Consider the following 19690-nt stretch of genomic DNA (forward strand, 5'->3'; position numbering starts at 1 on the left):
TCATTCATCCATCATGAAGAGTAAGTAGGATCATAATGACTAATCACATTAGCATAATTTAAAAATGCAAAGCATGAGTAGCTTTTTTCCCCAAGATTTGTAGTAAAAACATACGCACAATAAGACTGCAATGATTCATTACACCATTGGCTTGTTTATATTATAACATATTTATGTGCCCAGCAGAATGAAACCATAAAACCACCATTAACAAGCAGAGGAAAGAGATTCTTTTTTTAACTGAATTACATGAATTCAGGATGAACACACAAAAAAATTATTTCAAAGAAGGGTAACTGCTATCTTCTGGTGTCCTCTAAGACATTACAAAATCCAGTCTCACTAGAGATCTTTTTAGTAACCTATATTTTGTACTTCCCACTAAGAACCACTTTCTTCCCATAAAGCCAAACAGTGAGTTCCAGGTGAAGTCACTGCCTATCACAGAAGCACTAAGGAAAATTTTCACTAAGGGAAAATTCATTCTTAGGAAAAACAAACAAAACCCTTTACTACTGGGGGAAGATATCCCACTTACAAATAGTATATCAACACCCAAATGGGTATAAGTTCACTGACTCCCTCTCAGGACTTTGAGTGTCTGCTTTAGGGCTGAATTGGCCTGCTAAATGTTTGCCAGGCACTAAGCAAGTTGTCTTAGATGCAACTATGAAAAATGACAAATGGTTCTTGCCTTCTACAGGCTTACCATCTAGTGAGGAAAGCAGAAAGGGAAACAGGCATTTAAATGATAGTATTGAGGGTTCTGATCTGGAGGGATTAACAGGCAAAATGTCCCGAAGGGGAGGGTGTAATGACAGTGTTGATTCCTGGAAGTCAAGCAGGAGTTCAGGGGAAAGGACACCAGGGTCCAAAGTCTTCCAAGCAAAGGGTAGCCTGGAATATTTAAGGAACTGAGAATAGTTTGTGATCAAATGACACTTGAATATTTGCTGGCTGCATACAGCTAAATCATAGATTACAAGGGAGAAAGGGGCAAGAGACAAAGCTAGAAGAGATTCAGGGGACCAGATTTATCAGCTTCACAAATATACACGGGCAAGGGGTCTACCAGAGCATAAGACACACATGGCATCTGCCCTCAGGAGCTGATACTTTAGTAGGGGAAACAGACTTTTAAAAATCAACATAATGTCAAATTGCCATCGATGCAATGAAGAAAACAAACGGCTGCAACAGTAAGAGAAAGAGCCTACTTAACATGGTTTCCAAGAGGACGTCTCCGAGGAGGTGAGATCTGAAGGATGAAAAGGTCAGATCATGAAGGGCCTGGTGAACTTTATTAGGGAGTTGGGGTTTTATCTTGATGGCTATCTATGAGTTTGAGTAAACTCCAGGAGATAGGGAAGGACAGGGAAGCCTGGCATGCTGCAGTCCATGGGGTTGCAAAGAGTCGGACATGACCTAGTAACAGAGCAAAAGCAATCCAGGTTTAAAGGTTTTAAGTAGAGGAGAGATGCAGTCAACTTGTATTTTAGATAAATCATTCTGACTGCTGTGCAGAGTCTTGAGGAGGCAGGAGGAGAAGGTAGGGAGCTCAGTTAGATGGCTTTTCCAATGAACTGGGTGAAAGATGATTTCCTAGTGCTAGAATATTTTAGTGACAGTGTATTAGGTAAGGGTAATATTGAAATCTTTAAAATCAGTTTTGCATGAGCATTAATTCATCAGGATGGTTGGTAGCTTTAGCCTTGAGCAGTGTCTACGGAATTGATGTTTTCGAGCTGTGGTGCTGGAGAAGACTCTTGAGAGTCCTTCGGTCAGCAAGGAAATCAAACCAGTAAACCCTAAAGGAAATCAATCCTGAATATTCACTGGAAGGACTGATGCCGAACCTCCAACACTTTGGCCACCTGATGGGAAGAGCCGACTCCTTGGAAAAGACCCTGATGCTGGAAAAGATTGAAGGCAGGAGGAGAAGGGGATGACAGGAGATGAGATGGTTGGATGGCATCATCAACTCAATGGACATGAGTTTGAGAAAACCATGGGAGATAATGAAGGACAGGGAAGACTGGCATGCTGCAGTTCATAGGGTCACAAAGAGTTGGACACGATGGAGCGACTGATCAAAAACAAGGGTCTTCAGACATCTCTCCGCTAGGCCAGGCTGGATAGGCAGCTGGCACCAGAGGTGAGGCCAACACAACTGGAGCTTAGATTAGCAGCTCTTTGCAACCAGTATGGGAGAATTGATATTTCAATATTTCAGCAACAGATGCAGCTGTACTTGCCTGGGAATTAGGCATGGAGAGCCAGGAAAGATCCAGGAGATGGTTAGGAAAGAGAAGGCTTACATTTCGGTCATGCATGAGGTGAGCAAAAGGGAGGGGCTATTGATAAGACTCTGGTTTCTGTTGGGCAACCAGGTAAATTCATTTATTTATTCAGTCATATTTATTCAGCACTTTCTGTTTTAGACACCTGAGAGACTTGAAATGTCAAGTGGGCAACTAGATGTGTGAGGCAGGAAAAGGGTAGGTAGGGGGAAGATCTGGGCAGAAGAAATAAAGGTGGGAGTTTTCAGCAAGTCATTTAAAGCTAAAAAGTGGATGAGGTCCCCAAAGGAGAGAAGAACAGAACCAAAGATGGAACCCTGAGTAACTTCACCATTTAGAGATTGTCAAGAGAAGATTGATGGCAGAAAGAGTGGCTACTGCCATACAAGGAAAATCCATCCCGTGAGGTTTCAGAAGCTAAGAGTGGAGAGTGTTTCCAGGAGCAGGGAGTGGCTGGCTATGTTGTAAGCTGTGGCGAGAGTGAGTAAGAAAGAGAGGACTGGAGTCTCTGAGGTATTTAGCAACACAGAGACTGCTGGTGACTCTGATAAGAGCCATTTCAGAGGGCAGTGAGCACAGAGGTCAGATAGTCTGGCATTGGGGGTAAATGAGAGGTAGGGATGTAGAAACGGTAAGTACAAGACAATTGCTTGCAGTGATGTGGAATTTTGACTTTTTTTTCTTTTTTCTTTAGGGAAGAAGCTTGAGGAAGTTTAATTGCTACTAGGAGAAGCAGTAAGGTATTTTGATAGATTCTAGGGGTCAGCAAACTAGAGCTCCGGCCTGTTTTTGGAAATAAAATTGTATGGGAACCCAGCCACTGCCATCCACTTATGTATTATCTATAACTGTTTTTGCACTGTAAGAGCTTACTTAGCTTAGTAGTTGTCACAGAGATCCTATGACACAAAGCCAAAAATATCTACTCTCTGACCCTCTTAGAGAAAAATTTGGATTAAAGTATTACATGCCCATTTAATTTCCACAGAAACACATATAAATACGTACCATATATAAATGCATACCTAAAGACAAACTAACAATTTCCCAAGTCAAAAGTACCATGGAAATTCTCCCTCATTAGTTTACCAATTTATCAATTAAAAAAAAAAGACTTAACTACTGTTCTTCTGCTCATACTATATGTCCATGGTTCATGACATAAACACAGTTTATTCACTATGGCAAAACTAGGACCTGGTGCTAAGCCTGACACGTGATAGGTGCCCAATAAATTCTGATGCCCAGTAAACACCTATGTGTTTCTGCTGAAACACAGAAGAGAAGGTGTTGCTAGGATGCTGCACTAGGGAGCTGCCTGGACCAAGAGGTCTTTTTAGATTCAGGTCACTAGCAGAGGATGGCCAGGGTAGATGAACTTACTGGGAACCATCCCCGTGAGGTTTGTGGAGGCTAGGCTAGAGCACATTCTTCTAGAATGAGTGCGGGGAGTGGGGGAGAAATGGCTTGTGGGCATCTAAAGCTGAAGAGGATCCTTGATGTGAAAACAAGGTCACAGAGTGGCAGTTTGTAGTCTGGCAGCAGGAAAGGGCAGTCTGCACGGCTCTTTGTTGTGATGAAACAGAGAGTAGAGATGAGCTGGATTCATGTACAGTTCAAGCCGACTTATTTCTTAGGAGCTTGTGTTGCTCTGTTCAAAAGTAGGTTAAAGCAACAAGTCAAAAAATGGAAATTTCCACAAATATTTTGTTTAACTGAAAACAAGTGTGTATTGGTTGACCAATCTTTTGACATGGGGGCAAGGTCTTTGAGCACAGAGCATTACTCTTGAATAAAGCACACCCATAACATATTAAGGCTTCCCTGGTAGCTCAGCTGGTAAAGAATCTGCCTGCATTGCAGGAGACCCCAGTTCGATTTCTGGGTCAAGAAGATCCCTTGGAGAAGGGATAGGCTACCCACTCCAGTTTTCTTGGGCTTCCCTGGTGACTCAGATGGTAAAGAATCTGCCTGCAATGCAGGAGACCTGGATTCGACCCTGGGTTGGGAAGATCCCGTGGAGGAGGGCACAGTAACCCACTCCAGTATTCTCACCATGCAGAATAGCCATGGACAGAGGAGCCTGGTGGGCTACATGGACACGACTGAGTGACTAAGCACAGCATAGCACATAACATATTAACTGAGATTTAAAATATGGGTGTCTTTCAAAGAGAGTGAAAACTTGCAGAGAAAGGGGAATGGACCTGAGTGCAGAATTCTTCTAGTGTTTTTCCCACAATCTACTGCAGCTATATCACTCACACTTTATGAAGCTTTTGACTTATTCATAGAAACAACTCTTTTTGTCTTTGTATTCCATCTATTTACGTAATACTTAATGAAACCACATCATTAAAATAACAAAATGCAACTGTCATAAACAGATGTGGGAAACAACTGTTTCTCAGGGAGCATACAATTCATATGAGAGGCTAACCTACTTTGTTCTGTATGTGGGACTGCTGGGGGATAGAGGGAGTGAGCAGTGATTCTGGTGAATCCAGGAAAGCGAGTTAAGTGAAGACTTTCTCTGTGAGGGGAGTGGAAGCCTGTAATGGGGCCCCAGCTGGTGCTTCCTGGGTCACTGACAAGCTGCCAGCCTGGCTGGGTCCCCTGGATATTGACTTGGGGCGGTTGTCCCAAGTCATCACACCCTAGGGACTGTGCAGTATTGTGCATTGGAAAGCATGCCGTGCACACTTGCTTTAGCTTCTTCTAAAATGTAGTATGTGGAATAACAGCTGACTCCTCTTCACAATGAAACTACTAGAGAATTACAACTGCCAAGAAACCAGCCTTATATATCACCTAGCCGATTTAGCTTTGCAAGGCATAGTTAACATTTTCAAACTGCTGAATCTAGACAGAGACAGTACCATCTCAGTAAGCATATTCTGGCAGCAAGTCACCTTGTAACAAATAAAGAATACCCAAAAGAGCAGGCAAAGATCACTGGACAATATAAAAGTCGGTAATCAAAGCAGTGGTTAATATGTTTCCACGAACTGAGACTGGGGAGCCCACCTTTTGCAGCAAATGCCTAGTCAGCATTCTAGTTTATTTTATGCTAAGATTGCATTAATAAAAAATGATTCTATTCTCTGCTGTCAATACTTTGGAAAATTATTTCCAATAGTTTGGAAACAAGGGAAATAAGATTTCCCTGTAAGAGTTAACTGCAAAATCAAGAATGTCATTGATTAAATACAGATACGCCATCTCTCAGGAGACAGAGTACTTCTGATATGAAACCTTTTATAATACACAATGTTCTATATCAAGACATTAATCAATAGTAGAACTTGGAGGGGCTGAAAAGGGTCAAATACTAAGACTCAGAAAGGTTACATGCTATGTTCAAGGTCCCAAAGTCAACGATGAGTTAATCTAGTCTATGACCTAGGTCTCCCAGCTCCTAATGTTTTTGTTATTACAGCACCCTACTTCTTACTGGAATTTTCCGATTAGCTGGGACCACTTCATCCGTAGAGATCTGGTTACTACAACTGAGGAACAAACTGTCCTACAACTCAGTGATAAAATACTATTTGTAAACCACCAGTGGTAAAACAACCATTTGTAAGGCTTACTGGGTCTGTGGGTCACAATTCAGGCAGGGACCCTGGGGATGACTAGGGGCTGAGATCTCCTGAAGTCATTCCCTCATATGTCTGCTGACATGGTGGCTATTGTGGGACCTTAATACCTAAGAGCAGCCCCTCCATGTAGCCTGAGCTTCTTCACAACATGGTGACTGGCTTTCTAGGGTAAGCATCACAAGAGAGCCAGGCAGAGGCTATACTGCCATTTATGACCCAGCTGGGAAGTCCACAACATAACACCCAACATGACATCCACCTCTCTTCTTTTCGTTGAGGCAGTCATCAAGTTCTACCCTGGTTCAAGAGGAAGGAAATGGATCTTCACCCCTTGATGGGAAGTGGCAAGGTCCTGGAACAGCAAAGTGGGGCCAGAAATACTGCTGTGGCCACTTTTGGAAATTACCATCTTCTGCAACTAGAATTAAAGACCTTCTTTACAAGGAAAAAAAAAAAGGGTGTGAAAAGAGGGAGCTGAAACAACTAACAAATCACACCTGAAGGCTGAGTATGCCTGCTCCCATTTCTCTCCCTCTGGGGAATCTGCAATCTGTGCTTACTGCAAATTGAACAGGAATAAAGCATTTTAACTCAACATGATTGAAGCTTTTATTGAATATTTCATTTAACTGTCTAGTTTGGTGGGTTGGAAAGTATGTTTATAGGATATATCCCTAGCATAAAAGCCTTTGCAATGAGGAAAAAGGGAAAAACAATTTTAATTGAAGAAATTATTTTTTAAAAATAGATCATGGACTAGACTGAAAAGAAAACATCAATAAATCTCCTAAAGCACAAAGTGCACAGACATGCTCTGACCACAGAACAATAAAACTATAAATTAGGAACATTTAAGCAGAAATTTCCCACCCACTTGGAAATTCAAACATACCCTTCTATATATCTCTTGGGCATAAAGGAGGAAATATGATTGCGATCATAGAATATTTAGAAAATAAAAATAATGAAAACATGCAAATCAAAACTCATGAAATATGTCTAAAGCTATATTTAAGAGGCACATAAATCAGTGAGGAATGAATAGCAACAAGGCAAGGAGCACCAGCAATGGCTGCCACTTTCTATTCTCAGAGTTTTACATGTGAGGATTAAATGAGTCAACACAACAACCTACAGGCAGGTACTATTATTTTCATTCTCAGTTTACAGAGGAACGAATTGAGACATAGGAGGGATGAGTGATTTGAGCAAGATCACCCAACTAGCCCCTATTTTTCCAGGCACTGGGGTTACACAGTGACCTAGAAGGTAAAGGTCACGCTGTCTTAAAGTGAGCTCCTCACTAACGCCAGGCCACAGTGGGAGGGCCGGTTCCTCATAAGGACTGCATCAATGCCTTCCTGGCTGGGAGGAGCAGAAGTGCCTCTCCGCGGCTGGGTGATGGCAAAAACCATGAAGCTAGACTAGGCCTTCTCGAACAGCCCCCCATCTGGGAAGGGAGGGAGGCCTTGTTACTGCCAGGTAGGGCTGGAAGTCCAGGCTCTCCGTGTGGTCTCCACTGGTTCTGTGAGGAGGGAAGGGAGGACCGCATGTGTCATCCATGCCTGGTGGGGAGGGAAACCCCAGCTCCCTATGTATCCCTCTTGGATGTCACCTATGTCACCCTATGTCACCACTTTGGCAGGTGTGTTGGGGTGCCTTGGTACAGTGTGGTGGAGGCTGAAGTCTAGGCTTCCCTCTAAGACTGTTGGCATGGGTGGGAATGGGTCAGTGGTTTTCTGTGATTTTGGTTAGAGTAGAGCTTTTCATGCGTGTGTACTCAGCCATGTCCAACTCTTTGCCATCCGATGAACTGTAGCCCACCAGGCTCCTCTGTCCATGGGATTCTCCAGGCAAGAATACTGGAGTGGGGTGCCATGCCTTCCTCCAGGGGATCTTTCCTGACCCAGGGATCGAACACACATCTGTATCTCTGGCATTGGCAGGCAGATTCTTTACCACTGAGCCACTTGGGAAGCCCAGAACTGTTTAGATAATTCTAAAAGTTTTCTGTTTCACCAGGATGACCCATTCCTGGTTCTCTGTCTAGGCAAAGCAGGCTTTGGTTAAGGGTTTTTTGTTTTGTTTTGTTTTGTTTTTGTCTGTTCCTGTTGGTATTTGTGGGTTGCCAGCTTCTTCAGCTCCAAGTCTGGGATTTTTGAGGCAAACAACCAACCAACATAGAAACTAACCATAGGTCATTCTTCAGGTCTCAAAGCCCCTAGCTGATCTGCCTTCTTCTCTCTACCTCTCAGCCTCCTTAGGTTTCTTTTATATGTAATGTCCAAGGGTTTTTAGTTTTACTTAGCTGGAAGAATATGGGAAAGTACATCAACTTCCTCTTCCCAGAAGTTGTCTCTTATTTCAAGAAAAAAATAATCTGAGAGAATGTGTTCATTCTCAGGGCAGGAGCAAAGTCAGAATGACAAGAGAATCATTCACAGGTAGTGGTGGGAGGAGGAAGAAGAAAGGGCGGGATCCTGTGCACAGGTGAACAGGTTGGCCTTAGATATGAAAATGGATAGTTCATCTGAAGTCACAAGAGGGAAAGCTGAGAATCTATTACAAGTGCAGGGAGGTTGGTGGTGGGTGGATGAGGATGTTAGACTCCATTGTCTCAGTGGAATAAGGGAAGGTACCAACTGAGAAAGGGAAGCCTTGGGATTTGCAGAGAGAAGCTGCTTTCAAAGATGGTAGAGAGAACTGATTAGAGAAATACAGAAGGATTGCTAAACATCGTGAAACTACATGAACTTTGAAGGAAACTAGTTGGCATAGTTGCTTGCTTTCCTCCAGAACCAGGTACAATGTAGGCAGATAAGTAAGGGACTTAATCAATAACTGTGCATGGTCAGATGATAGGAGGGGAAAAAACAAAAGGACATGCAGAGTGTGTCTAAGGGAGTGATTATGATGATGGAACACAAAATCAGTACCACAGCATGGCACAGCTCCAGAAGGTACTGTTTATATTGTATTTTGCAATAGAGCAGCCCTGCATAGACTTCCCTATGGATGAGGGAGAACCTAGGTAAATGGACAGTAAATATTTGGGAGAGTGAATGAATTGGGAGTCCTCATAGAGTTAAAGAATTGTTAAGGTGTGGTAAATGAGAGGGAGATGATGGCCACAGAGAAGATATCAGAAATTGAGATTTAGGAGGTGAAACAGGTATCAGAAATGAAAAGATCTAAAATATGAGAGGTTACCGCTGAAATGAGGTGGAGGATGCTTAACAACCTAGATGCCCTTAACAAACTTCCCAATGAGAATAAAGAAAAACAATGACTAAAATATATAAATATATTTTTAAATGCATCAATGACCTGGTAGTAAAGTAAGGCCAAAATGAACTCAAAGTGAGGTCCTAGTGAGATGATCCAGGCACTGATACTGGCCTTTGTGCTGAGGACTTTTGACAAATCAGAGGATCTTGAGCTCCAGTGTTCACAACCTTGAAAGATATGGATGATATTTGACAAAGCCCAGGTCCAGCAATAGAGGGCAGTCTCAAAGACAATCCTACATAAAGTTCAAAAGGGTATACTAGAAATAAAACTGTTCCCATAGCAGACAACAAGGGCATCTACTTATCTTAAAATTTGGCACTGGTAAAGGGAAAAAAAATCTTTCCTGACAGTTTCTAAGTACAAGCTAGCCCTCATGTGTGAGTTTTCTTACTGGACTAGCTCTGTCTACCTCAGTAGTCTTCAAACCTTCAAGCTGAGAATTCAGTTTAAAGTGGCCCTCTTTCAGCAGTAGCCATGGGCATCTGCCAGAAACACACACAAATGCTTTTTAAATGAACTCCCTTTAATCTCGACTTCAAATAATTCCCACATAAATATGTGTCCACAATTAAAAAAAGAAAGGCATGATGAGTGAGTCCCAACAAAACAACAAGAAACATCACCCGTGCAAATATTAGGTATTGGAAATATCAGATAGTATAAAATTTATGTACAATTTATAATGATGGAGAGGCAGACAGTAGGGAGTCATCATTTGCAGGAGATAAGATTTTTACATAGAAAGTATAGCAGAATCTATATATCAAATAGAATTAAGATTTTTAAAGTAAAATTGATGCTTATAAGGTCAATATTTTAAAAATGCATTTCTGTATACCAGCAACAAATAATTAGAACATGTAATTAAAAGATGCCACTTACAGTAGTATCAAAAATATTAATTACTTAGGAAGAGACTTAACAAAATCCAAGTAAGGTCTGTATATATAAAATCATAAAAAGATTGAGCAAGATTAAAGGAAACTTAAATAAATGGAAAGAAATACTATGTTCATGGATAGGAAGATTCAATATTATAAAGTTGTCATTGCTTTTCAGATTTGGTCCACAGATTTATTTTATTATATTTATAATCCCAACAAAGTATTTATTTTGACTGGTGGGCATTGAGGGATGGATAGTGGATTTTGGTAAGCTGATTCTCAAGTATGTCACAGCTGACACTGAAAATCAGTTGAGAAGGTATAAGCTTTAAAGTGATGCTGAGAAAACTGGTTATTCATATATAAAAAAATGAGTCTGCACTCCTACTAACACCACACACCAGAGGTCAATTCTATGTGTATAAAATACTCAAAATTTGGTATAGCTTTAAACATTTTTAAGTAATAGAAGAAAATGATCATTTCAATTAAAGGAATCTAGTCTATATTCTATACAGAATCTAGTCTAGGGTTATGAATCAGAAGTGCATATAGTGACATGAAAAGCTGTATAGTAGGCAAAAGAAGTTACAGAATAATATGGTATCTGATTTGCATAAGAAGCATAAAAATACACATACATAAGCCTATAAAGTGTTTAGTTAGTGCACCAAAAAGTTAACTGTGTTGGGATCTGGATGTTGACTATTAGAATTATGTTTAGTGCTTTTCCTTTTGCTTTCCTCTCATTTTTCTCTACCAGAAACATTACTCTGATACCAAAAGAAGTCAGAAGAGACAGAGTAACAAAAAATATCTGAGAAAGATCAGAAAGAAGAATGTAAACATAAAATATTTGGAAATGACCTTCACAAAATATGCATGTTATTTGAAGAAAATTACACTATTCTTAGAGGTAAAAAAAACAAAAATGAGATTTCAAGATAAATGGATCCATCTGTCTATCATCCATCAAGTTTCTGGCTAAAAGGCAATATCATGAAGATTTAACTTTTCAATTTAATTTATAGGATTAAAATAATCCCAAACAAAATCCCAGGGAAGTATTTTTCTAATTGATAAAAACAGTTCTAAAGTTATCTGGAAGAATAAATGAGACAATAGAATAATAAAATAAATAAATAAATAAATAAATATTGACAACAGAATTCTGAAAATTAAAAATTAAGAGGTTAGATTTGTTCTAATGGACACATTTTAAAATGAATGATAGGAACTTCCCTGGTGGTCCAGAGGCTAAGACTCTGTGCTCCCAGTGCAGGGGGCCCTGATTCAGTCCTTGGTCAGGGAACTAGACCCCCCATTGCCACAACTAAGAGTTCTCATGCCATGACTAAAAGGTCTAGCATGCTGCGACTGAGACTCAGCACAGCCAAATAAATAAATGAATACTTTCAAAACGATTTAAGAAATAAGTAAAATCACTGATAAAGCAACAACTACTGAACCACTATGATACAAATAGAAAGATCTTTAATAGCTAGTACAAAGTGCTCAAACATCATTTTGTATTTTTAGAAACAGTGAATGTTGGAGGAAATAATGGTAATAGAGAAAGCATAAGATAAATAATGTTGGAATAATTGCTCCAAAATCACTGGAGATGGTGACTGCAGCCATAAAATTAAAAGACACTTGCTTCTTGGAAGAAAAGCTATGACCAACCTAGACAGCATATTAAAAAGCAGAGACATTACTTTGTCAACAAAGGTCTGTCTAGTCAAGGCTATGGTTTTTCCAGTAGTCATATATGGGTGTGAGAATTGGACTATAAAGAAAGCTGAATGCTGAAAAATTGATGCTTTTGAACTGTGGTGTTGGAGAAGACTCTTGAAGGTCCCTTGGACTGCAAGGAGATCCAGCCAGTCCATCCGAAAGGAGATCAGTCCTGGGTGTTCATTGGAATGACTGATGTTGAAGCTGAAACTCCAATACTTGGGCCACCTGATGCGAAGAACTAACTCATTGGAAAATACCCTGATGCTATGAAAGATTGAAGGCAGGAGAAGAAGGGGACGACTGAGGATGAGATGGTTGGATGGCATCACCAACTTTATGGACGTGAGTTTGAGCAAGCTCCAGGAATTGGTGATGGCCAGGGAAGCCTGGCATGCTGTGATTCATGGGGTCGCAAAGAGTCAGACACAACTGAGTGACTGAACTGAATTGAATGGCTAAAGATAGTTAATTTTTTACCTTAAAATATATTCTAAAACAAGTTTGACTGTATTTATCTAAATTATAGATAAATTAATGTAAAAAATTTAAATCATTATACAGAGGAAACAGAAAATATGCAACATATTCACAACGGTATTAACATGTCACTAAATCCAATAACTTTGCAGGACCTACTGATCATCTTGACTACCAACCTTCTTTTTCTTCCCTTTGCTTCCTTTGGCTTCTATGACATACAGTGCCCTGATTTTTCACCCCATTTTTGTTGCTACTTCTCTGGTTCCTTTGTAAGATTATCCTCCTCCGAATCCGTTATACATTTGAGTTCGTCAGAGCTCATTCTTTCTCTACACTGTCTCCCAAGGTATTCACATCTATACCCACAGCTCCAATTACCACGTCTACTCAAGCGACTCAAATTTAACTCTAGCCCAGGCATTTCTTTCTTATTAGTGTAGGTCAAGATCGCTAAGAGAGACAGGTGGCACAACAAAATGTACCATAATTAAGAAGACTGTAGTCACAAGATCATTTGCAAAGGGCTTAGGGAAAACAATAGAGAAACTATGCTCCAGCATCTCAGGGAACTTTTCCTGCCTAGACTTTAAGTAGGAGGTGGACGTGATTAATGGATTACAAAGAGAAAAAAAAAAAACAAAAACAAAAACAGGAAGAGATGGGAGGAAGAAGAGCAGGAGAAGCAGGAAGCAAAGGAGGAGAGTTCGAAGGAGTCAAGGTGGAAAGAGAAGGAGATGGGAAAGGGGAAGAGATGATGCAGGATGTAGACGATACAAAACACTCAGCCTTCGTTCACTCTTCTTCCTAATCCTCTGCCTATACCTCCCCTTGACTGAATGCAACTGGAAGCTGGAGCACATGGGAGGCATGTGCCAGGGATACATGGAATCTTGACTCCCCCCACACAGGTCAGAGTCTCTGGATATGCATCAGAGTAGAGATGGGTGGAGACTGGCTCTAGATGGGGAGGCAGAAGAGATCTATCTAATATTCACCTCCTACTTGGCTTCTTCTCTAGGACATGCAGGGGTATTTAAAATTCAACATGTCCAAGATTAAATTCATGAACTGCCCACTCCACAAGCTCTCAAGAACAAAACTAACAAAAAACAAACTGACCCTCTTTCAGTGCTTTCTGCGTCATCAAAGGGTATCAAGGTCAGGTCTGTATCTCATAACAGTGTAGGGATGGATTGGATCGGGGCAAGAGGTGGTGCAAATAGAACATTGAGGAGGCTATTCCATTAATCCAGGCAGAAGTGATGCTAGAATGAACCAGGGAACTTTTGGAAATGATGAACACAAGTGGGTAGATTGAAGTAGAAAGATTGAAGAGATGTTTAGAAAACAAAATTGTTAGGACTTGTTATTAGAATGGATGTTGGAGGTAAAAGTAATGTGGTTCTCAAAGATGACACCTTCAGTGACATCCCACGGATCTTATGAAGGAGACACAACTCCTTGACAGGGACTATTGGCCCTGCGTGGTCAGCATCCGCCACCCCGCACCCTTGAACCTTCCACCTTCATCTTGCACCAGGCCCTTCTCAGGATGTGGACTCTGTTTACATACTTTCAGTCCTTCCGGCTTCCTGTGCTTGCCCCTGAGCTGGACCTTTTCACCTGCTCTTTCCACTGCCAGTAATGCTCTTACCCAACTACCTAATTCCTCTTTATCATTCTGAGCTCAGTCACCACTTCCCCAGGAAAGCTTCCCCTGACTTCCCTAACTCTAGTCCTCTTTTGAAAGCTCTCCTATACCATGCCCTTCCCTTCATAGGACCGATCCATGAATGCTTACATGCATTTATGTGGCCTTTCAGTTAATTTCTAATATACACCAATGCCCCACCAAGATGTGAACTCCGGGAGGACAGGGACTGTACTGTGTCTTTCTTGACTCACAACAGTCTTATTGTCTCTAATAATGCCTGGCACCTTGTAATTCACACACAGACATACATATACACACTCTTTAATGAATGAATGAATAAAAGTAAAAGCAATGGAATATATCATAAAAAAAACCACTGACGGATTTAATAGATTTAAATTATATTCTTACCTATATGAAACAAAAGTAAAGAATAAATTATAAGTGATAAACTTGGTGATATATTCACAATGTAAAGAAAGACAAGAAGACTATATTCTCAGTAGAGTCCTTGCCACAGCAGCAATACAGATGCTAAGAATACCCAACAAGAATTGGCAAAAATGAAATAAACAACAACAACAACAAAAACCCATAGAACAAAAAGGGTTATGATAAACTTTCACTGAAGAAATGGAAACTCCAAATAAAACTGACCTAAAAAATAAGGAAATACTATCCCGTGGGACCAAAAGGAGAGGATGGCTTCTTTCAGGATGATAAGATGGTACCCAACAAAATCACTGGGGGGGCCACATGTTCTCTTGTTCACATTCATCAGAAGAGAAAATTCGCTAACAATACAATACAAGCCCTTCTCCTTAGCATCACTGAGTCGGTTTAGGACCAAGCTGGATCAAATCTGCTATCAGAGGAATGCCATATTCTGATTTTTGAACCATTCGCTAGCAAGAGAAAGATTGGATTTCCAAGTTTGGTTTGTGTTAATTGAGACCCATTCCTGGCACTGGGGTCAATTCCAGAAACCACAGTGTTGCTGAGGGATCAAATACAAAGTTCACTGATATTGGCCACAACCATGGAGGGAAACAGTCAACCTTAGGAGTGAAGCAGATACAAGAAAACAAAGACAGCAGTGAGGTATCATTGCTCAACTTGCAAACTTAAAGTCTGCTTGAACTTTAAAAAATTATCATTCATTTAAAACAGCTTATAAATTGATTTAATCTTTCTGGAGGGCAACTTGGCAATATATGAAAAACCTTGAAAACACTTATGACAGATTTTGGAAAGCATGCATATGTGTAGAAATAAGACAGAAACACACAAAAATGTTCTTGTGGTTGTTACTGGCTGGCAAGTTTATGGGTAATTTTTATTTTCTTTTAAATATTTTCCAAATATTCTTTAACAAGCCTAATTTTGTTTATTCAAACACAAAGAACATGAAGGAACCTGTTATTTCAGAACATGGACCACTTTCAGTCAGAAATATCCTCTGAAAGCTTAAGCAGTGGGAGAAGCAGTGGCAAGGTTTCATTGTTCTCTTAAGGGGATGAAAAGAAAACAACAATCTATCTGAATCAAAGATTCCAAGTTACAGAATCCAGGGGGGGAAGAAAAAGAAACAAGTCATAAAATTCTGCAGAAAGATATGTAGCTATCTACACAGCATTTAGCACAAAGTTTATTCTAATTCATTCTCTAATTCAGCTCCATAGGCACTTGGCTATAGGCCTTAGTGAGTAAACTGCTAAAGTCACATGACCAGACTGAGCTTATCTACCGTCACTCTTGCTGAGAAGAAAAGGTAGGACAGTGTTAAAAACATGAGCACAGGAAAACATCTGAACTCCCTTTTAAGTGAAGAGTCTGAACACCTGGGATTAAGGAATGTGTGTTACTGAACTGGGACTTCCAACAGCTCTTTAACCAGGAGTATCAGTGACAATGTTCTTTCTCCAGATTTAATTTGGTCATGTTCCCCATTTTTCTCAGACCACCCCTTTGATTCTCCACCTTCCTGAGTAACCTTAGACAAGTCATTTAACCTCTGCTGTAGCCTTTCAGAAAGAGGCTCTGTCATGGACTTACCTCTGTCTAAACATCTCCAAGGTTTCCTTGAAATGAAAGATCAGGAAAATCTACAAATTTAGCATAGCCTTCAGGCTAATAGTACTGTATTTTTACACCGTCCTTGTTTTAAGGGCTTACAAACAGACATTTCACCTGGAGAAGAAGAGTATTTGCCAGCATCAGATACTATCCCATCAGTCTCCCAGCAGTTACAGCCATCCAGCAGCTCAGCCTGTGCCTACATGGGCCATGAATGCACAAGTGAGGACGACAGGGAGGCAGGAAATGGGGTTAGGTTGATTTCCATCTATTAGCAGCAGCTTAAACTGGCCTGCTGGGCAGCTCCGTCTCCCATTGGCCACAGCTGCTCTGAACAGCAGGAAGAGGCTTGACCTATATCTGTCGGGTGGAAGTCAAACCCTGAATTTATTTGTAGCAAACTTCAGTGTTCCAGAACGCCAAGTTTCCCTTCTGCTTGACCACATACCATATTTTTATCAGGAACCATGGTATCTTCCACCTGCGGGGAACCCAACATCTGTGGGTTCCCCCCTCCACCTCGATTCTTTTGCTTTCTTTCTCACTGCCTCTCTCCCTCCCGTTGCCCTGTGACCACTTTCGTCCCCCTACATCTGTGTCATCCTCTGGCGGGGAGAGGTTGTGATGGTCACAGCTGTGCTCCTTCTAGCAATCACGGTCACACAGGCCCTTCCCTGCCTGCCCCAGTTTCCACGTGACCAAGGGTGCCCATCCCCGGCACTGGCCGTTGTTACCCAGGTTGGCACAGCCTCATGCTTGCATGTGCCCATCTGGGCCATCGAGAGTTTCACAATGTGTCAGTTGCTAATACAACTGCAGCTGTAGGCAGAAATACAGAGGCGTGTTCAAAACATGGGTCCTAAACTTTCCTACACAGTAAATGTTTTATAGTTTTTGAAGACCAGATAATTTTAAGATAGCATGCAAGTGTTTGGACCTTGTTTCCCCAGGTTAGAGAATAGGCTACTTGAACTTGCACTGAGGCGGTCACCAGGCAACCATGGCAAAGCCCCTTTCCTTTGTCCTGGGTCTCAGTCAGTATGGATGTTGTTTTGAGTCTCAGTGAGGATGTGTGTGTATTTATTTACACTGACATCACAATGTGAAACTTAACCTACTCAGTTCTGCCGTCACACTAAAGCATCCGTGCACTTAGGCTTCTATTTATAATGCAGAAATGGCTCTCCATGACCTATTCTCATTTCTTCACTGGGGCCCTGTAGGAACAGAAAAGCAGCCCAGATGATGGAAAATTATTCCAGCAACTCAGGTCCCCACGCACACGAGCCACATCACTGTAATTTGAGATGGGAAAGACCTATTAAGTCATCCCACTGATTCTCTGAGGGCATGTGGTGGTTTTTTCCCTCTCCAATATGCTGATCTACTTTTTAGTGCCTTTTCCAATTGTTAATGGCACAAGTGATGGGGGCTTCCGCACCTTCCTAGGGGACAGGGCAGCTCAGTCTGTAATAGATCTCTCCATTAGGGAATGAGACCTGCTCAGCCACGTAAATCATCTGTGTTTTGACTTTCATTTTCACCCCTCCTCCTGCCGTCCCCTTGGACCACACTAAATAACTCCTATCCATCTCTGGTATTTACACCCTTCAAGTTCTTGTGGCCAATGAGCCAGTCCCTCTTAGCGAGAGCCAGTGGTCATGCTGGGAGACTTATCTCTTTCATCTTCCCTCTGAAGGCAGTCCCTTCAGGCTGATCAATCAGGTTTGTGGCTCTTCGATGACTGCCCATCGCTTTCTCAATAATTTGCCTCATTTCTTTGTCACTCTGGCTGCTCAGGAAAATCCCCTTTCTTTGTCTCTGTTGTTGCAAAATAAGAATGATGGAAGTAGAATCTCTGCTTACAGCAAACAGAGCGGACCTCTTCAGTCACCAGGCCTCCTCCTGCCCCCAGGACACTGGCGTCCCGGGTCCCTTATCTTTCACTCTCTTACTTGGGTGTGGAGCTACTGTGTTCATAGGACTTCGGTATGTTTGTAGAGACAGGAAGAGGTGATCTGTAGTTTATCCAACCAGCTTTCCTTGTGGTATATTTAGTTAATGCCCATTAGCTCTTTAAACATAGTTTGCTGCCCATCTCAATTCTCAGTAGGAAAAGCTTCCTTGAACTCCCTCAAGGGAAAGCTAACCTCCTCCTTTCCATTAATACTCCCACATTTCCTGATTATTAAAGAGGACCACACAGCCACACTGGACACCTTTGCCAGAGGGGGGAGTTTCCCTGCTATGAGAGGGACAGACCTTGAGCAAACTGAACGTCACTGCCAACCAGGAAATTTGGGGAGTGGATTTTGCAGTGCTAGGGTCGACAGTGTTCCAACCTGTCCCCTAATTCCCCTGAGTACTCAAGTACCACATTTAATAAGGTCTTTCCTAATGTGCTCAATGTTCATATGTCTGCAACAATAATAACTAGCTCAATGCTTTATGATCTGTTTTCATCCAATTACTACTACTTAACAGTCACTGGAGGAGGAAACGGCAGCACACTCCATTATTCTTGCCTGGAGAATCCCATGAACAGAGGAGCCTGGTGGGTTAAGGTCCATGGGGTCAAAAAGAGTTGGACATGAATGAGTGAGCATGCACACACTTAACAGTCACAACCACCTTGTAAGAAAGAAATTATCTTCTTTATTTTACCAGGGAGGAAACTGAGGCTTAGAGGAGTTCCATTGCCCAATTTCACAAATACGCAGTTAATTCTCCTTTCCATCCCCTTTTGTTCTCCTCCTGAAATCATTGGAAAATATGCTCCATGAGCAATATGTGGAAAGGTACTAATGGCATACAGGTTCCTAAAGTCACTGGGGCTCTGGTCATTGCATAATATTTTTCTGTGCTCTTAGTTGGCAAAAACAGAGTGACTAGACGTCATTCACAGTTCAATAGGAGTCCTATGGTTTATCTGCAGTATAATTCAGTTGCTATTTGATGACAGAGTATATTAAAATTTATAAGACAGAAGCTGCTATCTCCTTCTAAACAATAAAGTAATGTTATTAGGAGTGAGCTAAAAGTGAGCTTATCTCTTCAAATACCAATTCAGACCCTGAGGGAATCTGTTTTTCCTGCAAAGTTGATATAATTATATACACCTAAGATAAAAGAAGAAAGAACTATATATGTCAATACATGTTTATTGCATGATTTGAAGAAACAAAGGACCTGAATAATACTGACTTTTTTGAGTAATTTAGAAAGCAGAAATATAATTTTCTACCAAATAGATGGTAAAGGAGGCACAGTATCCTAAAATTGTGCTAATAGCTAGGCAAAAGAGGGTATTGATTGCATTATTAATTTTCATAGTGCTTATCAATATTTTTAATTTGGCAAAAATGGGATTACAGTAGGAGAAGGACCCATGCTGAAAGGGTTTTATGCCATAAGGGATTGAAGCAACATCCAAACTGCCAGAAATTTGAACAAAATCCACATCAAGAAATGTATGCTGTTAAGTAAACTGCTTCTTTCTGAAGCCTGGCCAGAGAAAGCAAATTGCATGTGCACATATAAACTGTCAACACACAGAAACATGCAAAAATCTCTGTCTCTATCAAAATGGAAGGCAAAATTATTCCTTCTCTATCAGTGTTAAGGTAGAAGGCAGAATTATTCCTTCTGCATCAGCTCCTGGGC

General features: G+C 41.1%; 1 protein-coding gene and 1 long non-coding RNA gene across 2 annotated transcripts in view; one reads left to right on the forward strand and one right to left on the reverse strand.

The window, feature by feature from the left end:
* Window positions 1-6497, forward strand: part of UMAD1 (UBAP1-MVB12-associated (UMA) domain containing 1) — a 311916-nt gene extending 305419 nt beyond the window's left edge. The window contains exons 6-7 of the mRNA XM_061164964.1: window positions 2995-3040; window positions 6185-6497. Of these exons, the coding sequence (XP_061020947.1) occupies window positions 2995-3007 (13 nt within the window). The 3' untranslated portion in view covers window positions 3008-3040; window positions 6185-6497. The remainder of the gene's footprint in view (window positions 1-2994; window positions 3041-6184) is intronic.
* Window positions 1-16240, reverse strand: part of LOC133072099 (uncharacterized) — a 152668-nt gene extending 136428 nt beyond the window's left edge. Inside the window, exon 1 of the long non-coding RNA XR_009696632.1 lies at window positions 16142-16240. This is a non-coding gene — a long non-coding RNA (uncharacterized LOC133072099). The remainder of the gene's footprint in view (window positions 1-16141) is intronic.
* Between the last annotated feature and the right edge of the window lie 3450 nt (window positions 16241-19690).

Source organism: Dama dama, chromosome 18 (assembly GCF_033118175.1).
Source record: "Dama dama isolate Ldn47 chromosome 18, ASM3311817v1, whole genome shotgun sequence".
In the NCBI taxonomy this organism is placed as follows: domain Eukaryota; kingdom Metazoa; phylum Chordata; class Mammalia; order Artiodactyla; family Cervidae; genus Dama; species Dama dama.